This window comes from Camarhynchus parvulus, chromosome 4, assembly GCF_901933205.1.
Source record: "Camarhynchus parvulus chromosome 4, STF_HiC, whole genome shotgun sequence".
Taxonomy (NCBI): Eukaryota; Metazoa; Chordata; class Aves; order Passeriformes; family Thraupidae; genus Camarhynchus; species Camarhynchus parvulus.
The window spans coordinates 9,663,719-9,689,181 of record NC_044574.1 but is presented as its reverse complement, the minus strand read 5'-3'; the positions used below and the strand labels follow the sequence as shown (position 1 = coordinate 9,689,181).

General features: G+C 45.4%; 2 protein-coding genes across 9 annotated transcripts in view; one reads left to right on the top strand and one right to left on the bottom strand.

The window, feature by feature from the left end:
* The first annotated feature begins 596 nt into the window (after positions 1-596).
* MFSD10 (major facilitator superfamily domain containing 10) lies at positions 597-22,615 on the top strand. 4 transcript variants are annotated; one of them, XM_030947622.1, is made up of 13 exons: positions 597-787; positions 3,149-3,353; positions 4,519-4,615; positions 7,989-8,092; positions 8,885-9,043; positions 10,206-10,394; positions 14,862-14,970; positions 15,564-15,675; positions 16,941-17,049; positions 18,978-19,068; positions 20,525-20,572; positions 21,477-21,566; positions 21,922-22,615. In XM_030947622.1, the coding sequence occupies exons 2-13, from the start codon at positions 3,177-3,179 to the stop codon at positions 22,026-22,028; spliced, it is 1,392 nt and encodes a 463-aa protein (XP_030803482.1). In that variant the 5' UTR covers positions 597-787; positions 3,149-3,176; the 3' UTR covers positions 22,029-22,615. The 4 variants fall into 4 exon arrangements, with proteins under 4 accessions (XP_030803482.1, XP_030803483.1, XP_030803481.1 ...); XM_030947623.1 differs by lacking the exon at positions 597-787 and adding an exon at positions 815-997 and having other exon boundaries at positions 3,159-3,353; XM_030947621.1 differs by lacking the exon at positions 597-787 and adding an exon at positions 815-997.
* A 371-nt stretch (positions 22,616-22,986) lies between these two features.
* Positions 22,987-25,463, bottom strand: part of ADD1 (adducin 1) — a 62,624-nt gene continuing 60,147 nt past the window's right edge. For 3 of the 5 annotated variants that reach the window (XM_030946787.1, XM_030946789.1, XM_030946788.1), the window contains exon 15: positions 22,987-25,443. In XM_030946787.1, coding sequence (XP_030802647.1) covers positions 25,100-25,443 — 344 coding nt within the window. In that variant the 3' untranslated portion in view covers positions 22,987-25,099. The remainder of the gene's footprint in view (positions 25,444-25,463) is intronic. The other 2 variants (XM_030946790.1, XM_030946792.1) reach the window with 1 other exon arrangement.

Below are 25,463 nucleotides of genomic sequence, written 5' to 3'. Positions count from 1 at the left end.
CTAACTGGCATGTTAATCCTGATGTTATGCTTACATAAGCTCCTCCAAGTCTAATCAGCTGGCAATCCATGAGAGAGATGTCCCTGAGCAGAAGGTCTGCGTCCAAGTGCTGATAACTACATTGCCTTCGAGGGAATCAGAAGTGTTTTTAATACCTGTATTAATTTGCTTTATACATTTTGCTGGCAGATTCTTACCTGTTTAAGACTGTGGTGATGGATCTGCGTAAGTCCACTTGTAACCACATCCTCCCATTTTAATTAGCAAGTTGGACACCAGACACGCCTGGATAAGGGCACAGTGCTCGGTGGCGCTTACAATACCACAGCTATTCATGTTCTCCGGGCTAAAAAACTTAGTGTTGAGGAAGCAATTTAGTTTGGGAACAGTTACATCTTTTGCAACTACCTTCTTCTCTTTGTCAGATAGCCCTTATCAACGCCGCAGCTAACTGTATTTATTGCTGCTGTAGCAATAAACGGAACGCCGCTCTCCCCTTGGAACGAGTGTTTCAGGACCTGTGTTTAAGGGCGAAGGCAGGGCTGCGGTGCGAGGTTCGCGGTTCATTCCGTACCGCGGCGCTGCGCTGGGTGCTCAAGCCCCGCCGCGCTCCGCGGAGCCGCTCGGGCGGGCCGGGTCCGTCCTCAGCAGTGCCGGGAGCGGCTCCATCCCCGCCGGAACAGGAAGGCGGCCGGGGCGCCGCGGAGGGCCGGGGAGGAGCCGCCGCCCGCAGCATCCCCGGGGAGTCTCTTGGCGGGCGGGGTCGCCCGCGCAGCCCGGAGCAGCGGTAGGTGCCCGGGGCGGAAGGGCGGCGGGGCAGGGCCGGGCGCGGCTCCGCCGGCGGGAGGGACCCCGCGTCCTCCGCCTCATCTCTGCCGGGCCGCCCCTGCCCTGCCCTGGGGAACTGCGGCTTGTCTCCGTGCCCGGCCGAGCGCCTGCCCTGACCTGAGCCGGGGCTGCGTGAGGGAGGCTGAGGAGCCCTCCCGGGGCTGAGCAGGTAAAGCCGGGCCTGGAAAATTTTCCAAGGCGAAAAGGTGAGGTGAGAAAACCTCCGAAGGATGAAATTTTGGCTGCTGGTAGATAACAAATCTCAGTTCGGGCAGGGCCGGCTTTGGTGCTGAGCCCTTCCTGGGAGCCACGGCACCAAGCCCCGGCCCTGCGGACGGAGGACGGGGACAGAAGCGACGGGACACAGGCAGGGAATGCCGAGGGAAGGAAGGACTGGGGAGAGCCGGGCAGAGGCAGCGGCTGTGAGGGATTCACGTGTGCTGAGGAATAACTTGCCCAAAGCCAGAGCCCTCCTCTCCCAGCGCGCCTCACGCAAGGCAGATGTCGCCGTGGAGGTGAAGTGCTCTGTTTTTGCTGTCAGGATGCCAAGGGCCTGTAAAATGTTGTGGTTTCCTGCCTGGCAAAAAAATATGGAGAGGTTTGAACAACCAAACCGATGGAGCACAAAGGCAGAAACGTGCAGTACCTTGGGATATTGCGTAAGGGAAATCGCAACCACGCAGCCAAAACTGGAGCAGAGTGAAAGGTCAGCACAAGCATCGATGGGTTGGAGCTGCACGCTGGCAGAAATGTTCCTGAGGGAAGGGTGTGAGGGATGTTACCTTTGTAAATAATCCTGGAATAGAGTTCAGCTTGGTCATACAATTAAGTGGATGACTAAACAAATTGTGAGGAAAACCAAGATACAGTCTGCCTCAGTGACCCCATCCCTCAGCTGTTGGCTGGATAGACCTAGGCCCAGAGAGTATTTGCTTAAAGAAATGGTTATTTTGGCTCCATGTGCTCTTTTATCATTTGGGTATGAAAATAATGCTGAATATTTGTAGCAGTGATGATTTGCCATTTTAAATAAAAGGATCTTGAACATCAATCTGCTAAATCAGACCAGTTTGGTTAAGAGCATTATGCCAAGAGTTTAGTAAATGAATTGCAGGTGGCCCCCATTCCATGTTTATTTACCTCCTGGCAACTGAGCTTTAATAATGCTTCAGTGCCACTAAACTGACTTCATAGGTCAAGAAATGTCACAATAATATTTATTGCTGAGCGTGACAAAGTGTTATAGCCTTCAATTAGTGTAATATCGTTTTCTATGTGCAAGTGCCTTGTGTATATAATATGGTATATCTGGTCTGGAACATAGATTAAGAATTGCTCACTGTTTTCAGTGCTGACTCATCAAAGTCAATGAATGTTTTTGTATTAATTGGCTTTGGATGAAATTCTGTCTCCTTTTTTATTCTTAGTCCAACAAACTTTCAGGGACTTTTGCAGAGGAGGGGACTGTAAATTTGATTCTTTTATGACTGAGATATCATGTATGTTTTACAATTCTGAAGTTTGCAGTTCCATGGTTTATATATTACTCCTTGATTTTGATTTATGTTGCAAATGAATTAATTTTTGGGATTGAGACCAACTCCTTCATTTCTTAAAGACTGAACTATATATGATCGGTGTCCTTGTTTAGGGCTTTAAGATAGTTTTGGAGTATTATCAAAGAGAGTTGATAGTTCTGGTATTTCTGACAAAATAAAAATGCTGCCTTCATCATTTGATGCCCCAGGTCAGTAGCTACCATCTGGAGGAAGAAATAAAAGATGAAGTTTAAAAATTTTCTTCTGTTGTTTCTTGTGTTGCTCTGTGGGGTTTATCTAGAAGACAGCATTCCTGCAATAGTTAGGAAGTCTGCCTTTTTTTTTTAAATTGTTGTTTTGGTAATTTCTAATATACACTGAAGGCACAAATAAACTCTTATTTGGATGTAAATATTTGGAATAGAGTGCCCTTTCATACCTATTTTACTGTAATGCTGAGTTGAAAACATGTAGGGAAGTCATGGTAGTGTTGCTCACATGTTAACAAACTTCAAATGCTCCTTAGTTCTGTTCTATTTGAGGTGCTCCTAGAATAGAGTTTGTTGTTTTACTGCCTTTGTAGCCTGTCCTTGATGGGAGAAAATGTAGTGCTGAGCTAATAACCAAGACTGGAAGGTTGAGGCTCTTGTTCCCTTGTTCCCAGGTAGCTTAATATAGCCAGAACTTATTTTTGTGAAGTCTGTAGAAAGTAGGAATGAATCAGCAAGATACTCTTATGGAAGACCTGCAAAAAGCTTCCTGTTGACTGGATATAAATGCAGTTTTTTTTAGGAGCAGAGCACTGGGAACATGGCCCTGGGAGAGAGAGGAAGCAGCAGCAGCAGCAGCTCCAGCAATGACAGGCAGGAACAGAACCATAATCGTGTTATTACTATTGTCTTCCTGGCCCTCTTCATCGACTTGTTGGGATTTGCCCTCATCTTGCCACTCTTTCCTTCCATCCTTGATTATTACAGCCAGACTGAGGTAAGTAACAAGAAAGTCAGCCCACAAAAAATGTTAGGATCTTGAGGGAAGAATGGAAGAAAAATCACCTGCCTTGGGGCAAACCAAGCAGCTGTAGAAAGATTAATAATTACCTGGCACATATAAATGGTTAATGGACTGAATTTATTAGTCAACCTGCATAAGATTCTTCACCCTTATTTTTTCATTAAAATGGGAGATTTGTTTTGATAAAAATTCAGGTATTTCTTAGGGACTAGTCCTTGTGTTTACCAGTGCTTTTGTGTCTTACACTGATGTCACTGGTGAGGCAGTTCATAATGGATCTGTGTGCTGGGGTTTATTGAAGAACCAAAGAGATGAGAGCTTTTACCCCACCTGAGTATTTCACAAGGTCACTTGCCCTCCCCCAGTGTGGAGTTCCATCTCAACTTCCATTCCTAGCAGGGAATGCTAGGAAGGCTGCTGCTCCAGGAACAGAGCAGAAAGTCCTGTTGGATCCTGGCTGTGCAGGTGCTATTGTTACCCTTCTGAGGTGTTAATGGCATTACTGGTCAAGATGAACATGTTGTTGTGGGAGAATTGTTTTTGCAGCCCCCACCTCTGTCTCTCAGCCCCTCTCTAACCCCACTCCAGCTGCAGCTGTAGCCTTTGTCCTTACAACCATATCTCTAACCCAAACTGTAGACTCTGATCTCTAGGGTCTTCCTCCACTTCCAGTGTATCTCCAATAGCCAAGATCTCCGCCTTCTCTTCCAGACCCTCTTCTTTTCAAGTCCTCATCCTCTTTTTGGGAATCATTCTTTTTTTGCACCACCTTTTCCTTCTGCAAGCTTCTGTTCTCCCAGGCTAAACATGTGCAGCAGGACAGAGTGTGTCTCATGTTGCCTTTTTAATTGAAAGATTCAGGTCATGCCTGTTTAATTCAGGATTTAGCAGGTAATGGGCCTGAATGCTTGAAAAAGTTCAAATTCAGACATTGTCCCACCCAAACATGTACTATCTGCTGCCTGTTAACATTCACAGTTTAAGCTATTTTTGATCAGTGAGGAAATTTTCCCTCGTGGGGAGGAGGAGGGAAGGAATCATCTAACATTGTCTCTAGTTCACATTGTGTCTATTTTCTGATGCAGTCTTTGAAAATAAACTTCTTCCTGCTTCTGTTTCCCTGTTTTCTGTTTTTCAGGATGGATTCTATTTGTCATTGCAACATGGGGTAGACTGGTTTGCAGGGATGGCTGGGATACCTCCAGAGAGGAAATACAACAGTGTCTTGTTTGGAGGTAGGGAAACTGAACAGATAAGCTAACAGCCAAAAAACACTGTTCTTTCCAAGTTATTTTCAACGTTGATGTGAAGAATGACGAGAAATACAAAAAGCATGCTTGCCTGTTATTAGTTCTAGGTTTAAGTAACACAGAAGAAGTCTCTTAGACTATAAATTATTTTGTTTTCAACACACTGATAGCAATGAAGAGTTGGACAGCCCCATCTCTGTCATTTGGAGACACCTAGACAGGCAGGAGGAATGGGATAATGTGAAATTCAGTAAGGATAAATTTTAGGTCCTGCCTGTGGGAAAAAGTAGTGCTTGCAATGCTGCAGACTGGACACTCACTGGTGGCCCTGGGGCTCCTGGTGAGCAGCAAGCTGAGCATGAGCCAGCCCTGGCAGCAAAGGTGCCAACAGCTCCTGGGATGCATGAACGGAATCAGAATCAGTGGATTAAGGGAAGTGATCATCTTGCTCTCCTCAGCACTGGATGCACCATATCTGAATTGTTACATTCAGTTTTGGTCCCCAGTACAGGGAAGAGTGTCCATGCACTGTGGTGAGTCCAGTGGAGAGTCTGGAGCCCTTGGCTGGTCTGCAGTGAATGGCAGCTTTCCAACACTTGTGGGGAGGTTATGGAGAGCTAGGATCTTCACTGAGGTGTGTGGGAGAAGGAGAGGCTACAGATGTAAGTAGAAGCAGGGGAGGTTCAAGTGGGAAATACGGGGGAACATTTTTCGTGGGAGGATGGTCAGCGGAACAGGCTGCCCAGAGCAGTGTCCAGCCTCAGAGATTGTCAGACTCTGATTGGGTAAGGCCCTGGACAATCTGCTCTGACCTCACAGCTGACCCTATGAGCAGGTGGTTGGAGTAGGTGACCTCCAGAGCTCCTTTTTAACCTGAATTATGCTATGATCTTACTCAATTTGTTCTACAGATTGTAACAGAAATACAGGCCTGCTGTTCCTTGTTGTCAGACTGCCAGCTGAGGGTCGGGAGCTGCTGTGCTGGGCCCTGGCATTCACAGAAGTGACTCCCCCTTCCCAATTGATCCGCACATGAACAGAGATCAATCAGTCGGAAGCAAATAGAAACTTGTGCATTCCAGCCTTGCCGGCCCCTCGGGCGGGTGTAGTGCAGCGCTGCTTCTAAATCCCATTAGTCTTATTAAAAGCAGCAGAGCTGCTGGCTTGCAGGACCCATAAGCATTTTCTGTCATTAGGACACTGCTGTGGATGAGCTCCAGCAGGAACAGTGAGGGAAATATGTCATGGTACACATCAGAGACACTTCTGGCTTCTTGCCATCTAGACAGTTGTGATAAAACTGTGATTTCAGAGTATGACAATTGGAAGGTGTCTGGGTTAATTTTAGTTAGAACCTGTCTACCCTCTCTTTTTAGTGGGCTAAGGTCTCCCCCAGGATAAGCAAAAGGCTTTTAAAATAAACTAAATGAAACACAAAACTTAATTAAAATCTGTGTGAATGTATTGTTACTATTTAAAGTAGTTTAATTTGGTATAACAGGCATTAGGAAGTTTATAAGCCATTTTCTTCTTTCCCACCATATCCTTGCAGGCATGTTTTTCTTTCTCTGCTCATTTTTTAGTCAAGTTACTGGCTTAGAATGCTAGGAAACAGTTTTCTTTAATCCCTCAGAAGCTGCTTTCTGTCTCCTCTAAGACTTGACCAGAAGCTTCCTACTTTCAACTTCTCACCATCTCAGGTTGTTTAGACAAGGGGTGGGAACTCCCAGTCAAGTCCAACTTGTTGCTTTTCCTTTTACCTCCCGTGTCCTGCACTCCTGGGAGTGCTGTGTGGAAAGTTTCATTATAGTTGTGATGTTAAGCAGAGGCTGCTGGAGCCTGTGTTCCTTCACTGCCCTCGTCTGCCACAAGGAGCAGATTGGGAAGGTGCTTTCCAGATCATCTTCTTGTTTCTCCCAGTGCCAGCCATATTTTTCATTTTTCATTAGACTGCAGGCTTTTCAAGGCAGAAACTTCTCTGCCCACGTCAGGGCCCTGAGGGCACCAATACTTATTTGCTGTGACCAATCACCCACACACTTTCTGCCCAGTGATTCAGGAGCTGTATTTCAGACTTTGCCTCCAGGGCTGTCTCTGTCCCCCTCTCTTGGATGGACCTCAGACTTACCCTGGAGGTGTCTTGTCTCCCAGCCAACATCATCATGTTGTTTCCACTCCTTTCTCTGCCCCTGACTCCTGCTGGTCCAGACTGGACTCCCTGGAAGGATGTGTTGAACCCTTGCCCTGTGTGGGACTGTCAATGGGTGCTGTTGGCAGCACCTGCTCTGCCCAGCCCATCAGGCTGTGGGACACCAGGCTGGTGAGGGCACTGCCAGTGCTGTGGTCACCCTCAGCTCCCAGCTCCTTCCCCCCTGTGGAGCAGCCCTGGTTTTGCTGCATGCTGGCTTGGAAATATTTGCCATGGAAGGGTGTTTTTACAGTGCTAGAAACACAATGAAGGGAACTGTGTGTCATAAACTGCCCATATAAAATTCTGTAAGATTTTTTTACCTAGTTTTTTTGAGCTGTGAGTTATCACAAGAAGCTCTTCCCAACAAGGTGTTCAGTATCAATATTCTGCCTCCCTCAAAGCTGATGGGAGCAGAACTTCTGGTCTGTCTCTGCCTTTTAAAGCTTTGATAGCTGAATGATCTGAAACATATAACCCAGTTTTTCCTTTAGAGAAAAGCTGTGACAGCAAAGCTACTTTTGCCTGCTTGTTGAGAGTGTAGTGCAAATTAATAAGTCTATGAAGCTAGATATGGCAAGAGAAAAGAGGAATTAAAGATCACAGAAGCTGGAGGCAGATTTCAAAGGACTCTTGGAGTCTGTTGGAATCACTCCTTCCTCTTAGGGTGCCTCACTAACAGCAGTGCTTAAGTCCTTCTTTCCATGATAAAAAGGAAAGAAAAACTAATTAAGTGTGACAGAATCAGGCTCACACAATCAAAAAGTCTTAAAAGAACTGTGACTGTTAAAGACTGTGTTATCTCTGCTTTAAGAAGAAAAAATGTATGTAGTCAGGAGGGAAACATTGGAGAATCATCATTTCATAATAACCAGTGAGTTTCAAACCCTTTCTCACCAGTGAAGTAACCAGGAATTAATCCAGTTTATGCCTGTTACTGTGGTCAGACTGTGCATCTGGACTGTCTATATTTGCTGCCTCAGTTAAGTAACAATGCAATGTTGGTGTTCTAAGAGACAAAGCTATTCTTCATAGCTGCTGTTTTACATTTAATTTCAAGTTTTTATCACACATAGTGTGATAGATCTCGAGCAGCTTGGCTGTCTTTATATTTAATATGAAAGCAGCAAACCTAATGATTCATGTCTTTTTATCTTTTCTTTTTTTTAGGTCTGATTGGCTCAATCTTTTCCCTCCTGCAGTTTTTCTCCTCTCCCCTCACTGGTGCTGTGTCAGACCACTGGGGCAGAAGGCCTGTCATCCTGGTGACAGTGGTGAGTGTCACATGCTGATCTTAGTCATGGCATCTCAATATACAGAGGAAGGCACCATGATCTTGTGCTTAGTACAGGAACTGAATTGTGACAGTCTCAGTTCAGCTCTAGAGTTGAATTTTCGAGATCTGCTGGTTGTTGACTCTTTCTTGCCAAGTCACTTGGCCACACTTCCAAGTGTGAGTGCTTAAACTGAGCTTCCCAGACCCAGAACTGTTCACAGAAGACACAAAATATTTATCTGTTTCTGTTATTTTCCAAAACCCCCTGTGTATGGGAGAATGACTTCAGATACTCTGTTAACAAATGTTAGACTTAATTCCTATGTATTTTAGTTCATCAAGTGATTAATGAGGGCTGATCACTTCATGACCTGTTCCACAGAGCCTGGGAATTGTTGGTTAGGAAGTTCTATATAGCACTGCAAAATGCATTTCTTATGAATGTGAACATTCTTCTTATTTTGAACTCACATTTCTCTTGAATTTGGAAACAAATGGATGTACAAAAATGTTTTGTACCCAGGACTGATTTAACACGCACAGAATTTTGCTCTTCTAATTTTGTTAGAAATATCCCAATTATATGTAGTTTGTATGGACTTATTTCCACTTCTTTTGTATTGCTGTTCAAGACACGGTGCAGTGTCAGTTTATTCAGCCAGTTCTGTTACATGGGGTTTGGAGCAGCCATTGAAAACAAACAAAAAAATGCAAATGTTTGGCTAGGAAGTAGGGAGAAATGACATCAACTTTGCATTGCTTTATAAAGAACCCTTTCTTGCTTCTGCAGATGGGTTTGATAGCCTCATACTCACTCTGGGCTGCCTCTCGGACTTTTGGCGTTTTTCTTCTCTCCAGGATCATCGGGGGGATAAGCAAAGGGAATGTCAGCCTCTCCACAGCCATCATTGCTGACTTGCACTCTCCAAAAGCACGGAGCAAGGGCATGGTGAGTTACACTTGTAGGGCACATGTTCAGTGTTAATAGGCAATTTTTAATTGCTTTTGGGTGCTCAGTATGTCTTCATGAGGTGTGTATTCACTGATCAAGTGAAGACATGACTTTACATTCTACCTTGCTTCTGGAAAGGTGCCAGATCGTATTCCTGGGAGCTCTTGAACTTCTGCCAATGACCTTCACCCACAAGTGAAACACAGATACTCTAATGGGAAAACTATCTTGTTTCAGTGTTAGAACTGTTTCTCCTGCTGGCAACTTTAATTCTGATTATAATAGCTTAGTAATCAAAAGGTCTTATGGCCCAGTTTTGGCAGCTGGAAGCCAATTACAGGACAGCCCCTTTTCCTCACCTTCCCAAGCTGTGTAAGCACAGCAGCACAGCAAACAGTGCTCCTGACTTCTTGCACACTGCACTGGCTTCAGGATCTGAGCTCAGTGGGTGGAGGATGTGACATTTGGCTGACTGAGAAGGATGAGCAGCTGCCCTATCCACTTCCAGAAGGCAGTGGCCCAGATGGAAACATCCTGCAGGCTGAACTTGATCTGTGAATTACCAGTTATATCTTTTATCCTATAAAAACCTTACAGGCCCAGACTTCTCTTAACAGATTGTTACAAGCCACTATGGAGGACAGCTGCTTCTTGGGAGGGGAAGGCTTTAGATTTCACAGTGATAGCTAATGAATCTTCCAAGCAAATTATCATAATCCTGGGGAGCCAAAATGCATTTTTATTTGTGGAGAGAGGTAGCCTTACAGCACTAGTAAATAAAATGCATCAGGGCCTATTTTTAAGGCCTGAGAGTAAGTCACTTAGTGCAGCATGGCTCACATCCACATGGCTTGTATTCTTTTCTGTTCCAAAGCAAAGCAGGCATGTTCATTCTGCTTTCTGGGAGGCAAACAGCATCTGACTGAAGCTATTTCCAAACAGTGATGAGCCACTGCCTGTTCCTGCCACTTCCCTGACTGGACAGAAAACAAAATTGGTTCTTTGGAAACAGCAGGCTTTTAAAGCTTCTTGCTCCTTGCTGTGCACTCCCTGCATCCTCAGGATGATTGAGTTCTGTACCTGGTTAATCCAAATAGTTTCACAACCTGAAAAAACTGGTGTCTAAAATTCTCTGTCTGTGTTCACTTTATCCCTGCAGGCCATGATTGGTGTTGCTTTCTCCCTGGGCTTCACCCTGGGCCCCATGATGGGTGCTTACCTTGCCATGCAGACAGAGAAAGGAGAAGTCTTCTACCTTCGCTCAGCGCTGTCAGCACTCGTGTTTGCTGTGGCTGACTTCATTTTCATCTTCCTCCTTCTTCCAGAGACTCTTCCCAAGGAAAAACGGGTAAATGGACCATTGGTCTCAAGATCTGGTTTTTCTGTAAAAATAGGATTTGGAAATGGTTGAAATACTGGAAACAGTGAAGAACAGGCTTAGCCAGTGTATCAGAAATTTAGCTCATTCCTGGGATAAGGATTACTATTAATGCTGGTGTCAAAGCAGTTGTATGATCATAGAATCATAGAATATTTTGGGTTGGAAGGTGGTTAAAGATCACCTATTTCCAACCCCCCCGCCACAGGCAGGGACACCTTCCATTAGACCAGATAGATCAAAACCTCATTCAACTTGACCTTGAACACTTCCAGGGATGGTCCCATCTCCTAGCCCAGTGTAATATAAGATCTTTATAATTAACATGACTGCTTCATTCTTGGTTTTGGTGTGTTATGCTTAAATTTCTCAAAACCTAATGTGAACATAGGAGGGAGACTGTGAAATTTAAACTGTGACCACAAGGATTCCTTGGGGAAGAACTTCAGCAAATCATAAAAGTAAATATATCAGAGACTGGATTTTCTTTCATTCAGCCAGTATATGTTAGAAGTTTTCTTACCTATTATCTTGTATTTGCTTGAATATTTTGAACACTAAAATAACAAGTTACTTTTTTCTGAGCTGTTCTGTTTCTACAGATGGAAAATACCTACATGTGCTAAAATTCAGTGACTGATTTGATTTGTGGGGCCAAACATTTATTAATATTAGGATTTAATATTGTGTGGTTGGACACTGTCTGATTAGTCTCTTAGAACAGTCTCCTTTGTAGAGTGAGAGGGGTGGAATTCAGCCCTGGGTATCTACACTTGATCTGAGGCTTTCACTGATTAGGTCTTTGCTGTGATCCCTGGTTTCTAGGCAGCACTCAGTTTTTGGAGCATGCTTGGTCTCTGGATAGCCAAACCCATTTGACACAGAGAATTGTTCAGGAAACTTTTATCTGCAATGATCAAAAACTTTGCACCTTCCTGAGTGTTTCCCAGCAGGTTGTGTCCCATGTGAAATCTGTTGCTCACACTATGTTCCCAAGCAGCACAGTTGTGTTATTTTCTTTGAACAACTCTTCCATGTGTCATCTGTTCCTCTTTCCTATTTGGCTGTTCCTAAACCTTCCAGATAAAGTCCTGCTCTTAGTTAGAGCTGCACACTCCAGGAAGGTGGCAATGCAGTGATGTAGGGAAGTGCTGCAGAGCAAATCTGTATTCTATAAACAATTTCTCCTTTGCTGTAGAGTGATTAACTGGCTGCAGTGCCTTTGGGATCATGTGATGACTGAATAGATCCCTCCCCCTTTTATTATCCTCTTGAAAGTTCTGACCAGCTGCTCTGTATTAGCCAGCATCACTGAATTTTGGAAAGGAAAGGAGCTCCCTGTCACTGCTTTTTGGGGCTCTGGCCCTGTACAGCAGTGTACAGCAATGGAAGCTGCTCAGGGCCAGGTCCCAGTCACACAAAGTGCACAGAGAGTTTGGCTGCTCAGGACAGGATGGGGGGACAGGTTTGGGGCTTCTTGTGCTGATGTGCTGTCAGCCTCCATCTGGGCATGGGATCCATGGGTTCCAGCATATTTGTAATTTCAGTTATTAGGCTGCTCTGCTCTCTTCTTGGTAATTCCTTCCACTTTCTGAGTAGTTTTCTTGGCCTGTGGATGGCAGAGGAAAGGCAGGTATGTTGGCTGCCTTTCTGGAACTTGGCTGGGCTGAGCTGCAGCAGGTGCTCTCACAGGTACAGGAATAGAATATGTTGGAAGGACAAAGCTGTAAAAAGAGGGGAAATCATCATGATAAATGGCAGGAGGATGTGCCAGTGGGATCAGACATCTGTTTCCTTGAAGTTTGCTGTGTTCTCATTATAGCCTTGTTTCTCTATCAGTCTGCTTTTCACGGGACAGAGTGTTTCATATTGATTCATGTTGAAATTAACTTGTAGGAAGGGAAAATGGAGGGGGATGGGAAACAAGGATATGTTTTTATCCAAAGAGACCAGCATTTTTACTCTCTTCCTTCCTCTTTTTGTCAGCTGTTCCACGAGTTGATCAGGTCAAGAGAGTCATGCTGGCCTTATGGTAGCCAAAACAGCTCCTGCTGTGACCTGACTGGGAGAAGGGGAGAGGAAGGTCTCTAGTGGAATCTGTCCCCTTTGAGAGCTTTTGAGTTAGTTTTTAGCTAATCTAGCCATGAGCAAGGCTGCCTAGTTGGAGGGAGAGTCTTACAACTCTTTTTCTGGGCTGTGTGTAGGGCTGTGCAGTATCAGTAGCAGACTTGTGGACAGACAAAGCTGTGCTCTGTGCACACTGAACACATCTGGTTGGGGAGGTGAGGCTGCAGCTTGGCAGGCCCAGGCTGCAGTCCTGATGTGGACTGACTCTGCCTTCCAGACCTGTTACTGCATTAGAGGAAAACAGAATGAGCAGAGACACTCTGAAATGTGCCTGCCATTCATGGTGACTTTGGGGATGATCATGAAGTAAAATTGAGCAATTATGGGATAAGCATAGAAATTAAATACAAGTTAGATGTTGCAGAGTTTGAACCTGTGAAGAAACTCAACTTCATGCAGCTGCTGACACTGACTGAAATTGGCAGTGTGTACTTTTTGGGGGATGGTGAAACTCTTTAGCCAGTTTTAGGACAATGCTTTCATTATGGATCAGTAGATGAAATAATTTCTAGACCACTGTTTCTGTGGCAAAGATAGGAGAAATTGAAAAAAACTTTATGTGTGCACACACAAACACACCTGCATTAAAAAATCGAATAGGTGTATATGTTTCATAAAACACTTAAGATTTTAAACATGTACAATTACAATGTATTGTAATTGGACAAAACTAAAATCAGCCTTTTGCAAAGCTGCTCGGCATCCTGTCTGACATGGATGATAATTCAGAACAGGTACAAGCTACAGGGTATTTTTGTTACTGGCAAAGATGCTTGCAGGGAGTTGCTTGTGCCCAGGTTCTCTGTGCTGGAGTGCAAACCCCATCCTACCAACACATGCAGGAACTGGGGATTGCCACAGGCCAGCTTCAGGAAATCCTCTTAGACTTCTCAACAGGGTGAGCAAACTTCTTGGGTGTGTCTGTACTGTGTGCAATACATGCAGTGGGAGGGAGAATAAATATCCCAATATTTTCTGTGTGAATCAGCAGCTTCATGGCCCCAGGCCAGCCCAGCCTATTGAACTGGTTGCTGTTGTGAGACTAATGGGCTCCAGACTCTGCTGTAGGGTACTCAGAACTCTTGACTATCAAAACAAGGCAGGTCCTTAATACCATATTGAAGGTTGATTTGTTTACAGCTTCATCAAATCCAGCCCTAATGACTCCCCAGGTCATGCACTGAGATTAAATTCCTTTGATAATCTGACCTTTAATCTCTGCCCTCAGTAGCTCCCTCCCTCCCTATCTGGGAAGAGAAGAAAACTCCTCAAATAAAGCCTGTGCAGTGCTTTGAAGGCATGAAATACTATGTGTGATTATTCAGGATTCTTGAGTGTCTGTGACTGTTGTGTAAAGTGACAGGCTAAGTTCTACTCAAAAAAATTGTTTTCCTAATAATGTAAGATTTCTATTCATTTGATTTATAATCATTGATCATTCTAATCTGATTTCTGATCATTCAGACATTATTTCCTTTCATGTTTTCTTTAATGTTCTGTATTTTAGAATTAAAAAAAACTAATAAAAATGTAAATTATCTATAGATGAAAGAATAAGCATTAGATGGAAGAATAAGTGCCTGTGGGTAAGGAAGAGGGAGAGTGCTACTAGGTACATAACTAGGTTGAGATGTACACAGTACAAGGCCCAAAAGTGTTACAAAATAAATCTTCCTCTTTAAAAAGCCACCCATTGTGGCTGGGTAGAATCTCCTTGGAAATTCCTCTAAAATATTTTCAAAGAATCTCTGTAAAAATTACATTTTCCTTCTCTTCCCCAGGAGGTGTCACTGGCTGGCTAAAACAGCAACCAGTACCAAAACAGACCAGTGCACAGTGGTCTCAGATTCGTAGCACAAGAGCAAATCCTCAGCTGCCTGTGAGCTTGCAGGCAGATGTGCCATTATTCTCCCAGTAAATGTTCTTTGGACATGAGTGATGATGCAAAAGGTGAACCAAGTAAAGCCACCTGCAAGGCTGTGGAGAATGAGAAGGGACACCTTCCATTACACCAGATTGATCAAAACCTCATCCAGCTTGACCTTCTGCTTTGTAAGAACCCAAAGAAGAATTTGTGTCTCCAGTGAAAGATGCTGTCAGTGCTCTACCTTTTCAATTCAGTCACTGGCACCAGTTGTGAGTTCAGAAAGTCTGGGTTGTTACTGGGGCCCACTCAAATCCCAGTGCCAGGTGCTTTGTTTCATCTCAGAGGATTTTGTAGGTGTAGAGGCACATTTGGTGGTTCCTGTCAGTTCCTAGCAGTGGTTATTGCATTAGGGTTTTAATAAACCTCTTTGTGTCTTTGATCAGGTCCCTTCTGTGACATCTGGATTTCAGGCAGCAGTTGACTTGCTCAGTCCTTTGGCTTTATTTCAGTTCTCTGCAGTCACCCGAGGAAAGGATTCCCCCTCAGAGCAGAGTAAGTGTCAGGTGGCTTTTTACAGTAATACTGCATCTTTGTGTGGGCACTGGCCTCCAAGTGAAAACTGTACTCAGACCCTTCCAGAAGCAGGATTCTGTTTACTCATTTAAAATCCACCTCAATAACTTATGAACAGGCAATCAGAAGTTCCACTGGGCCTTGGTCCTTTTATTCCCAAAATAAGGTTTTGAAGACGAATGCTTTGAAGATTTCTGACCTGATATTTGTGTTTTCCTCAGCCACTGGCTGCAGTAAGTGAAGTGATTTAAAGATAGATCAAGGCATGAGCAAGGCAGGTGTGAGTTTGCTTATTCAAACTGCAAACCAGGAACTTCAGACTGGAATTTTGTTTTTCAATTCATGACTTGGAGATGTAGGATTCTCTGCATCTCTGTAGGACTCCTTTTGTGGCATGTCTTGTATGGATATTTAAAATGAGCATCTGAGGTGAGAACATTTCCCTGTACAGTTGATAAATGCTGCTCTTATATTGTAGTTTTATTGTAGAGCTTGGCTTGGAAAACACCACAGCTTTTTTCTCCCCACCTCTCACCCCCTTGGTGTTTGTTTGGGGTTTTTTGTTTTTTCAGATCTTCAGAATCTCAAAATTTTGGGCCTGGCCTACTTCCTGTACCTCTTTCTGTTTTCTGGCTTGGAGTACACACTGAGTTTTCTCACTCACCAGAGATTCCACTTCAGCAGGTATTGCAATAAATGTTGTATATTTGACTAGGATATTTTCCAAAATCTTTTAATTTAAGGTCTCTTCATGTATTTTCAAGAGAGGCTTTCTGACATTAGTAAAGCCACCCCTTTGTTCGGTGGTATTTGGGCTTTGTAAGAAGAATTGATGAAATATGGGCACAATGTTTATCATGAATGAAGTACTCCATCTACAGCTTCTAAAAACTAGGGAATATAAATACCCAGGATTGAATTTTAGCCCCTGAAATAGGCATAGCTGTGCTAGTTGTATTGACTATAGAAAAACCTTTTCTTGCTCAAAGAGTTTCTGGGTATCAGGACAAAACTTGAAGCTCAAAGAGACAAAGGATGGGAGGATATCTGTGTGCTGATATTTGCTCATCAGCAAATTCAGCATGGCATATGGTGTGCAGTCATGTCACAGAGCCTGATCTCCTGTAGTCAGCCACCAGAGAAGAAAGAACAGAATCCTCCAACAGCTCAGCTTGAAATACTTTTTCTGCCAGCTCATAGGAAAAATTCCAGCCAGGAATGTGAACTTGCAATTTGATTCCTGTGCATGTCCTCCCCTTTGAGTAATTCTCAGGGGGTTGTCTCATCTTTTTCCCTGTCTGTCTTTCATTACAGTTTGTGGTTTAACTAATCCATGTGTGTCAAGGAGAGGTTTTGTAGTGCTCTGAGCTCTGCTGTGTCCTGTGCATTCAGGGCAGCCCTCAGTGAGCTGCAGAATTCCACATAATTCGGTCAATGAGAGAGGGGAAAGGGAAAGTTAAAGAAAATGGAAGGGTGGAGGGAGTGATGGCTCAGACTTCCCAGTGTGTCAGCAGATCACCACCACACTGTGCCTTGCTGACCTCCATCAAACCCTCCAGGAGCTGCACCTTGGAAACCAACATCTCCATGCACATGGCCCAGCTGTTCACAGCACAGTTCACACTCACTGATGTGCTGAGTCTTTGTGGGCAGCCCAGAAACCCTGAGCTACCCCACAGCAGCCCAGAGGTGGCTGCAGCACCTGCCAGCATTGTCCCACCTGTACAATAAAACCTCAGAGTTTTCCCTCGTTGCTCTCTGCTTGCCCAGGCAGCTGCTGGCAGCGCTGAGAGCCCTGCAGAGCTGTGAGAGCCCCGAGGGCTTTTTGTGTTTTTTGTGTCCCTTGCTCAGGGGGGTTGCCCGGGAGTGGTGAATCCAGGGTGGAATGCTCTGTGCCTGACTCTGCTCTGTGCCTGACTCTGTGCTCTGTGCTTTTGCCTCCCTTCCAGCATGCAGCAGGGCAAGATGTTTTTCTTTATTGGAATAACAATGGCTGTGATCCAGGGAGGCTATGCTCGCCGAATCAAGCCAGGAAATGAAATCAGAGCTGTAAAAAGGGTAAAAAAAAATCAATATTTCGTTTTCTTTCTCCCCTCACAAATCTGGTATGTTAATTTTCAGTCTGAAGTGCAGTGAAGGGTAGTTGGAGGTTATAACTGTATTTGTGCAATCAAAAGAAATTTCTGTCTCAGCTATCCAGCTAAATGACTTCTCAAAACTGGTTGTTGGGCACTTATCTGTCTAAATAAACTTTGGAACATTAGAGCTCTTTCTTATGATATGAGCAACAGTGCTATTGAAACTTTGTGTTCTTCATATTTAATTGCAGTAAGGAATGAGAACAGATTGTCCATCTGTGCAAATTAGGTAGAATATTGGGAAGAGTATGCTTTATTTCAGTTATTTCTCTTGCAGTGCAGAAACTACTAAAGCTGCTTCAGGGCTGATCTCTGACTTTCTTTCTGGGAAGTTATTTTCAATCTGGCTATCTTTGTGCTTGACAGACTTTCCCTAGAGTATATTTCACTGCTGGGCAGGGAGAAATAGATTCTTTTTCCAGTCTTTGGTTTGTGTTCATCAGTATTACACGTAACAAAAGTATGTATCGATGTTCAGGCTGAGGTTTCAGTGACAGAAGTGTACATTCCTTTGTTTTGCTTGGCTCTTTCCTCACAGAGACACTGCAGCTGCTGTGCTGGGATGACAGGGAGCAGCTCCCTGCAGTTCATACAGCTCTGGGGACAGTAGATGTGTCCTTTACATTTGTGTGCGGAGCCAAACAAAGGACTGCCTTGGCTCCTTGGCAGTAGGTTTGCTTGGACTGTTAGAGCCTTGATTAATGTATTTTACATTATTTTGAGGCCCGTGTGATATCAGTGGTGGCAGGGTAGATTTCCAAACCACTGCATTCCAGTGAATTGACTCAGCTTCTCCTAAAGTGATTTCTGCTGGTGAAACAATCTCCACCCTGGTCCCTGGCAGGCAAACATTGATGTCAGGCTGCTGGTGTCACGTTTCCCTGTGGATGAACATCAGCTGTGCTGCTTCATCCTCCACATCAGCCTCCCCCCTGTGCTCTGTCAGCCTGCTGTGTTTGCTGGCACTACACTGCCCTTTGCACCTCTCATTTTTACACTCCTTCCTCAGCCCTGCATCAGGACTGCAGTCACCTCAGACACTCATTTGCTGGGCTGATGGCTCCTCAGGAACACCCCCAACCCTGGGGCACTCTTCTCCAGGGATGCCCGTGGGTTTTGCGGGAATTCCCCCTTTTGCTGAAGTTATTCTGGCACTTTGTCAATCTGCACCGTATGGCAAAAGTGGCCTCTCTTAGCACAGTGGTTACAGTAGCTCATTTATCACTGAATCTTCAAAATGAGGCCCTCAGTGGCAGTGAATACCCTCCTTTATCACACACAAAGCACATCTGATCTGTCTTTTCTGCAGGAGCTCTGTAGGCAAGGGAGACATCACAGGGAAATGGAAGTCCAGCTCTTGGGGCAGATGAAGAATGCTTTTTATTTTGGGGGTTTGAATTTTAGATGCACCCTCTCCCCGCTTTTTTTCCTCTTGGCTACAGAAACCTGAAAGCTAAAGGTAAAATCAGCCAAAAACGCTGTGAAAAAGCAGAGGAGCTGTAGTCCTGCTGCACACAAGCTTTTTCTTCTCTTGTGCCAGCTCAGGAGATGAAGAGTTAAAGCCAGGTTAACACAGAACAAGAGGAAAAATCTCCCCCAAAGGGCAGATGAGTAGAGAGAGAACTTGCATGTGGTGTGCAATCATATGATAGTGAGAGGGAACAGAAAAGTTCATTGTGCTGGTGTGTGGCCATCCAGGTGACTTTGAAGTGTCTGCTTGGGAAGAAAGGGCTTTCTGCTTGTGACTTGTGTGCTGTCCCGTCCCGGGAAGGGAACTGGCAGGACACCTCGAGCTGGGCTTTAACAAGCGCGGCTCAGCTGTAACCGTGTGACTCATTCCTCTTGCAGGCTATTGTGCTGCTGATCCCAGCGTTCTTGTTAATTGGATGGGCTGCAAATGTGACCGTGCTGAGCGCTGGACTGTTGCTGTACTCCTTCGGTGAGCTGTTCAAAAGGCACTGCAAGCTAAGCACAAATGATTTTTCTTCATGTATTTATTCACACTGTTAAAGATGCACTTCTAATTTCAAGCTACAAGTAACAGAAAGTTGACTCTTGGGTTTGTGAAATATGGACGAAAGTGTCTGGGTTTTTTTCTGATGCTGTTCGTACCACAGGAATTTGTCATGGTGGTATTTGGAAGCATCCCCAGTGCTCCTGTTGCCCTGTGCCACTGTGGAGCTCTTTTTACCCCCTCTTAGGAGACCTAGAAGCAAAGATTCACTAAATAGCTCAGCTCAGGAAAAAAGTGAGACAGGGAACCTTTGTACCCGAGTGGTGCTGCATTATTTCTGAGGCTGGAGACCTGCACACTCTGAGGGTGTTCGGAGAGAGCGTCAGATGATTTCAGTGTTTGCAAAATTCTGTTCTGCCAGCCTAAGCTGTTGTGCAGGGAAACAGTAATGAATGAAGTTGGATCCATCTATTGGATGTTTAAAAAGAGATTTCAGGTATTACCAATGCTGCTAACTATTGGTAAGCAGCTCCATATATGACTTATTACAGAAGTAGACTTCTCTTTTGCATGGTACAGCTTGATTTAGGAGTAAACTGTAAACCACAAAATGTACTTATTGAACCTATTATTTGTCTGGGGCCAGCTGTGTGTCTGACAGGTGAGGAGTGAGAGTTCATTATGTTTAACCATATTTGAATCTTCCTTGGCCCCTTCCTGTGCAGACTCCATCTCTTCCCAGTTAAGCCAGCTAGAAATGCCCTGGGAGGGTGGGGATTCTCTTCTTCTTTTCCTCCCTCTGCCCAGCAGTTGGGGCACCTGCAGTGAAATCAACCTTAATCATTCCTGCTCTTCCCTTCCCCTTCCCTTCCCCTGCTTTATATGTTTGAGGCACTTTTTTCTTGGCAGAAAAGGCCCCTATTTCAGTAAGAGGGCAGTGATTGCTGAACAACTCTTGGCTTTTGTGTCCAAAAAATTTTGTAACATTTTCCTCTTGGATGTCACTTTCCCAAGAGAGGCTGTAGCTGCCTCTCCTCCCTGAGTCCAGTCCCTGCCTGCACAGGGACAGTGTCACTCGGTACAGCCACCTCATTGTCTGTATGGAACACGAGCAATTCCCTGCTCCACCTGATAAGAGCACAGTGATTTGGGAAGCTGCCAGCTGGCTGATCTGCCCTGTCCATCCCTGTCCCGAGGGCTCACAGAATGAGGGATGCTAATGTGAAACATCTGCTTGGAGCACTCCCAGCTCTGGGCTCTTCCTGCAGGTTGCCTTGGGGGTCCCCTCCCATCACTGACCTGGATTAAACCTGGTGACTCAGTGAGGGTAGAGTGCCCAGAGCTCTGCAGCAGGATCGGATTTGGGCCACATGTTTGCCACTGTTCTTGTCTGTTCTGAGCTCTGCTGTTCACTGACAGTCTCTTCTGTGGATTTTTCCAGCTGCAGCCATTGTTATCCCATGTTTGTCAGCAGTGGTGTCAGGCTATGGTGAGTGTCCTTCCTCCTCTGACCTTTGTATTGACTTGGCTCAAATTGCACAGAACTGACCTTGAGTTGAGGGAAGCATCAACAGGGAACAGTTGTGGATACGTCTCAGGCTCTTCTGCAGAGGAGCACAGGAACCAGCCCATGGCTCATACCTGTTCATAACTGATAATTCCAGCACTAACATTAATGATCTGCTCAGTGACCATCAATATCACACTGCAATTTTGTGCTGTGTAACACAGCTCAGTGCAGTGTGATGGGGAAACTGCAGTGACCTCATGGCTGGTGGTGATGAAGTGGGCAAAGGCCACAAACAGCACTGAGGAGGGAACAGTCTGGGCTCTCTGAAAAGGACACAGCCATCCCTGCCAGCAGTGAAATAATTTCTTGCTGATTCCTTAGAAAAGACCTTCTGAGGAACCTTCTGAAGCCTTCTGGCAGGGTTGCTCTGTTACCTTGTAAAGCAGATGTAGCTGTGGTGCCATCTGTGGATAACACGGCTTTGGGTCAGCTGGGTGCCCGGACTGCAGTGCTTGCTGAGGTGGAAAAGTAGGTTTTGCTCATTAAGGTCATGTTTATGTTGCTCTTATTTAACTTGCATCCACAGTTCTGTGTTTATTGTACACCTGGGCCTTCTCAGAAAATCTTGTGTACAATGTGAAGCTTTTGTTTTGGATAGACATGGGGGGTTGTGGGAACGTGCACTGCAAATTGTCCCTGCCAAGCACTCGTGCCAGGCCCTGGTGTTTATGCAGTTATGAGGCCTTGGTGGAGGGCAAGGGCAGGCTCAGCACTGGGTGAGAAGTGATGGGAGGGGAAGATACAAGTGGGAAATGCCCCAAAGGACAAAGCTTCAGAGCTACAGCCGTGCCCTGACCCACAGTGTCACTCTCTGCTTGCACAGGCACTGCTGGCCAGAAGGGACGAGTCATGGGCATCCTGAGGAGCCTGGGCGCCCTGGCCAGAGCCCTGGGACCCATCCTGGCAGCTGCAGGTGAGTGTGGCCTCAGGCTCCTTCCTCTTCTTGGCACCTGACAGCCCAGCTGGGGCAGAAGGGGCACAGGTACCCCCTGCATGGGGTCAGAGCCCCTGGGCAATTCAGGGTAAGGGGACAGAGGAAGGGGAAGCAGCCTCAGAGCTTGAACTGGGGCTGATGTTAACACCAAGCAAGCCAGAACCTGTTTGCTGAGTGCAGCCATGTGCCGAGCTCCTGGCACCCTCTGGCTCACCCAAGGGGTCAGTAGTTCTGTTCAGCTGGGCAGGTACTCTGTGAACACAACAGCTTTGAGGGCATTCACACATCTGCAAGGACGAGCACACTAACAAGATGAATTCCCTTTCTTTTGCAGTTTACTGGCTGGCTGGGGCAGAGATTTGCTTCACTGTCTGTGGAGCTTTTTTCATTGTCCCCTTGGCTCTACTCAGGTACATAAAACAGCAGACAAAGGAGGAGTAGGAAGGAACCACAAAACCATCACCAGCTTCTAAGGACCTCTGCAAGACCTGACCTCTGCTGAACAAACAGGAAGATTTTGATCTTCTGGAAGGAGATACACGATGACCATCTGCAGCAACAACCCACAGCAGTTATGTTTAAGGTGGCCTCCCAGCCAGCTGGGTTAGCTTTGCAAACAGAAGAACACCAACCAAACAAAAACAGACACACACACCCTCACCAAGAGCTGAGAAAGGTATTAAGAGCAGCAGAGAAGCAGAGCCAGCACAACAGCAGCAGGCCTGGAGCCCTCCCCACTCCCCAGGTGCTGTTGCACACAGGGCTCTGCAGGGGCTGGGCTGGCACAGAACAACCCCTCAGGACCATTCTGACTGGGTTTTGTACAAGTGGTACCAGAGCTCTGCAAATGCTGCATCCACACCTGTAAATGTGATGGTCAAACAAAAGCAGAAGCACACTGCAGGCTGCCTGGTACCCCACTGGGACTTTGGTACAAGTGGACTGTTTTTAATGTACAATTAAATTTGGAGACATATTTTATATTTCTAATACTGAGGGATGTTTTTGATGACCAAGCCCTGTTCTTTTTACATTACAATAAAGGGTTACATTGAACACTGCTGTGGTCAGTTCATTACAGTTGTTACCCCCTCTGAACTGAACATCCCTGTCTGGCTGAGGCACAAAGGGGCCAGGATTTTACCCAGGGTGCCAAAGGCCTCCTTGAGGGAGGCAGCCATGGATGGCAGCGCCATGCTGCCCCAGCTCACAGGTGGGGGAAGGAGCCACCACCAGGCTCTGCCCACTGCTGAGCGGGGAATCTCTGGGAAGGGAGCCCCGCTGTTGCCAACTGGAGTATTTTCTGAAGAAAAGCCATCACTAATCAACACTTTAATCATTAAAAGAAAACTAAGCAAATGAGGCTACAGAATGAAAATGGACAAGTTTTGAAAGCACATTATGATTTTTTTCAAGAGTTTTATTTGTGAGTAGAACTTAATGATACAAGAAAGAAAGAAAAATACAGGACTTTATTCTGCCCCAAAGTGTGTAACCATACCATACATGACTACATTTCATATTGCAATACAAAGAACTAAAAGAACAAACTACAAAATTAGAAATTAAGAGTCATTGCATATGTGGTCAAGATAAATGGAGGGACTTCAGTAAAGAACTGAAACATACAGCAATTAGTCATTTAGTTACGACCCTGCAATAAAACACAATTTAGCAAAATAAGTGTTGTTTGCTTCCTAGTGTACAAGGACATACAATGTTAGAGCAGAAGCTGAAAGCCATTCGTGCCATGCAGTCCTGCCTGAGTGCTGCTGTCCAGGGGCTCCGGCCCAGTGCCCGCCTGCTCTGGCCCACACCGGCCCTGTCATCTTTCCCACGGCCCCAGCGGCCACCTCGACCCCTCTGTTCTCACCTGAACACTGACAGCTCAATTCCACTTCCAGCTGTTCCCCTTCACCGCTCAAAACCAGCCCGAGGCATCGGCACCTCCCAGCCCGGCACGGGCCCCGCTCTGCCCGCCCAGAGCCGCTCCACCCAGCCGGCCCTCCGCGCTTTCTGCTGCATCAATGTAAGGCATTAGTTCTCTGCTAGTTTACCAATTGCAACATTTAATATTGTCCTAAAAGGTTACATCCATGTTCTGTTGTGTTACAGACACTTACTGTGAGTCAGTGTGTTGCCCTCACCCCGAGGGGGTGTTGGGGTTTGCTGCTGTTAAACCCAAAATGCAAAGTCTAGAAACCAGACTGGTCACTGCCCCACCAGCCCTGGGCCGGGGAACGGCGCCCGCTTTCCAGAGAATTCCACAAGCTTGACCTGCCTGATCTTAAACTACTTTTATAATTAGTGAGAGACACAAGCATGGCAACAAGTGGGAAATAGGGAACTCAGTGGCGAGAGTGATTTGCCATGCTGCACATTAAACAAACATTTATAGCAAACGGTGAAAATACACCTTAAGGTTACACGGGATTTCTGCACTTGACCGCTGGCAACAACAACAAAAAGATTTAAAGAAACGCCAGCTTTTGTAAGTGAAAATATAATTACTATAAAACAAGGTGAAATACTCAGTGTAATGCATTTTTGTCAGTGGGAAGGAACAAACACAAAAAGCTGCACATGGGGTTCATGCACAGCAAGGCTGCATGTGCAACAAAGGGATTTTTTAGAGAATGAAAAACCACTGTGCTAAGGCCCAAAACACACCTGCCCGTGCTCCACACCACCAGCTTTTACTTCAGTTACTTTTTAACCTTTTCTAACACCCAAATCACCACATGACTCAGTGAGGCAAGAGCAAAGACAGATTTCCCTTAAACTGTAATTCACTAGAAAGAAAAGAAACAGGCCAAGATTGGGCTCTTTGAACACACAACATGAACGGAACACACCACGGACATTTCAGTCCTAGACAAAGACTGGTTTCACCAGCCAGTTATAAAATAAAACAAAGTGAAAAACAGCTCCATTTCGTAACAACAGTGAGAAGGGAGAAAGAGAGGAAGCAATGGAGAGCCTCAAAGCTTGGCCAAACCACAACCTGTACTCACAAGCTTGCAGAAGTTTACATGTCAGTTCAAGAACTCACCCCCCTCGAGAACACCACTGCAAAAGCATCCTCTCTAAAATTCAAAATTTAAGAAATTTACCTGTGACTTGGAACAGAATATTGGAAAGAACATTTCTTGTGGTAAGCAATGGGTGTTTTATTTTTAATTGTGCATTTTTTATATTCTTTTGCAAAGCAGTGCAGGCTTTAAATTAAAAATAGTGAATCAATGCCTTCCACATGGAAGTCATTTACACTTGATTACAAACTAGGGATCAGATCTGTAGCAGCTGCTGAACACACAGGATTAGCACCTTTTTGGACACGAGTTTCTGGTTATAACCCTAAACGATCAAGCCATAACTTGAGGGGCTGGTTGGATTAATTGTGGCATTCATTTACATAGTAAGACAAAACACTCAGTACGATCTGGTACATTCTAGTGGTTAATGGATTTTAAAATATGACAGTGTTTCTGCAGTGGGTTGGCCTTTAGGAGTCACTCTTCTTTTTGCTCTTCTTCAGGAAGGAAGGAGTGCGGAACTTCTTTTCTTTTTGATGGGGACTTCCCTGGAGATTCATCACTACCTGCATCAGCTGCTGTCCCCTCCTCAGCTGTTGGTGTTGCTGGCTCTTCAGTGGGTTGGGACTGGGGTTCTTTATTTTCCACTGCAGGTGGTTCCGTTTGGCTTTTGGGCACATCATGATCACATCTCCCTTCCTCCTTCCCTAAGGGAGGGAAGCCGAGTGCTTCCGAAGGCTCATCGGGGGTGAGATCTGGGAGGGTTTGCTTGAAGGTTGCAGCATCACTGTCATCTCTGTAGGTCTGGTCCTGCCGTGTCTCTGGTGGACGGACAGACAGC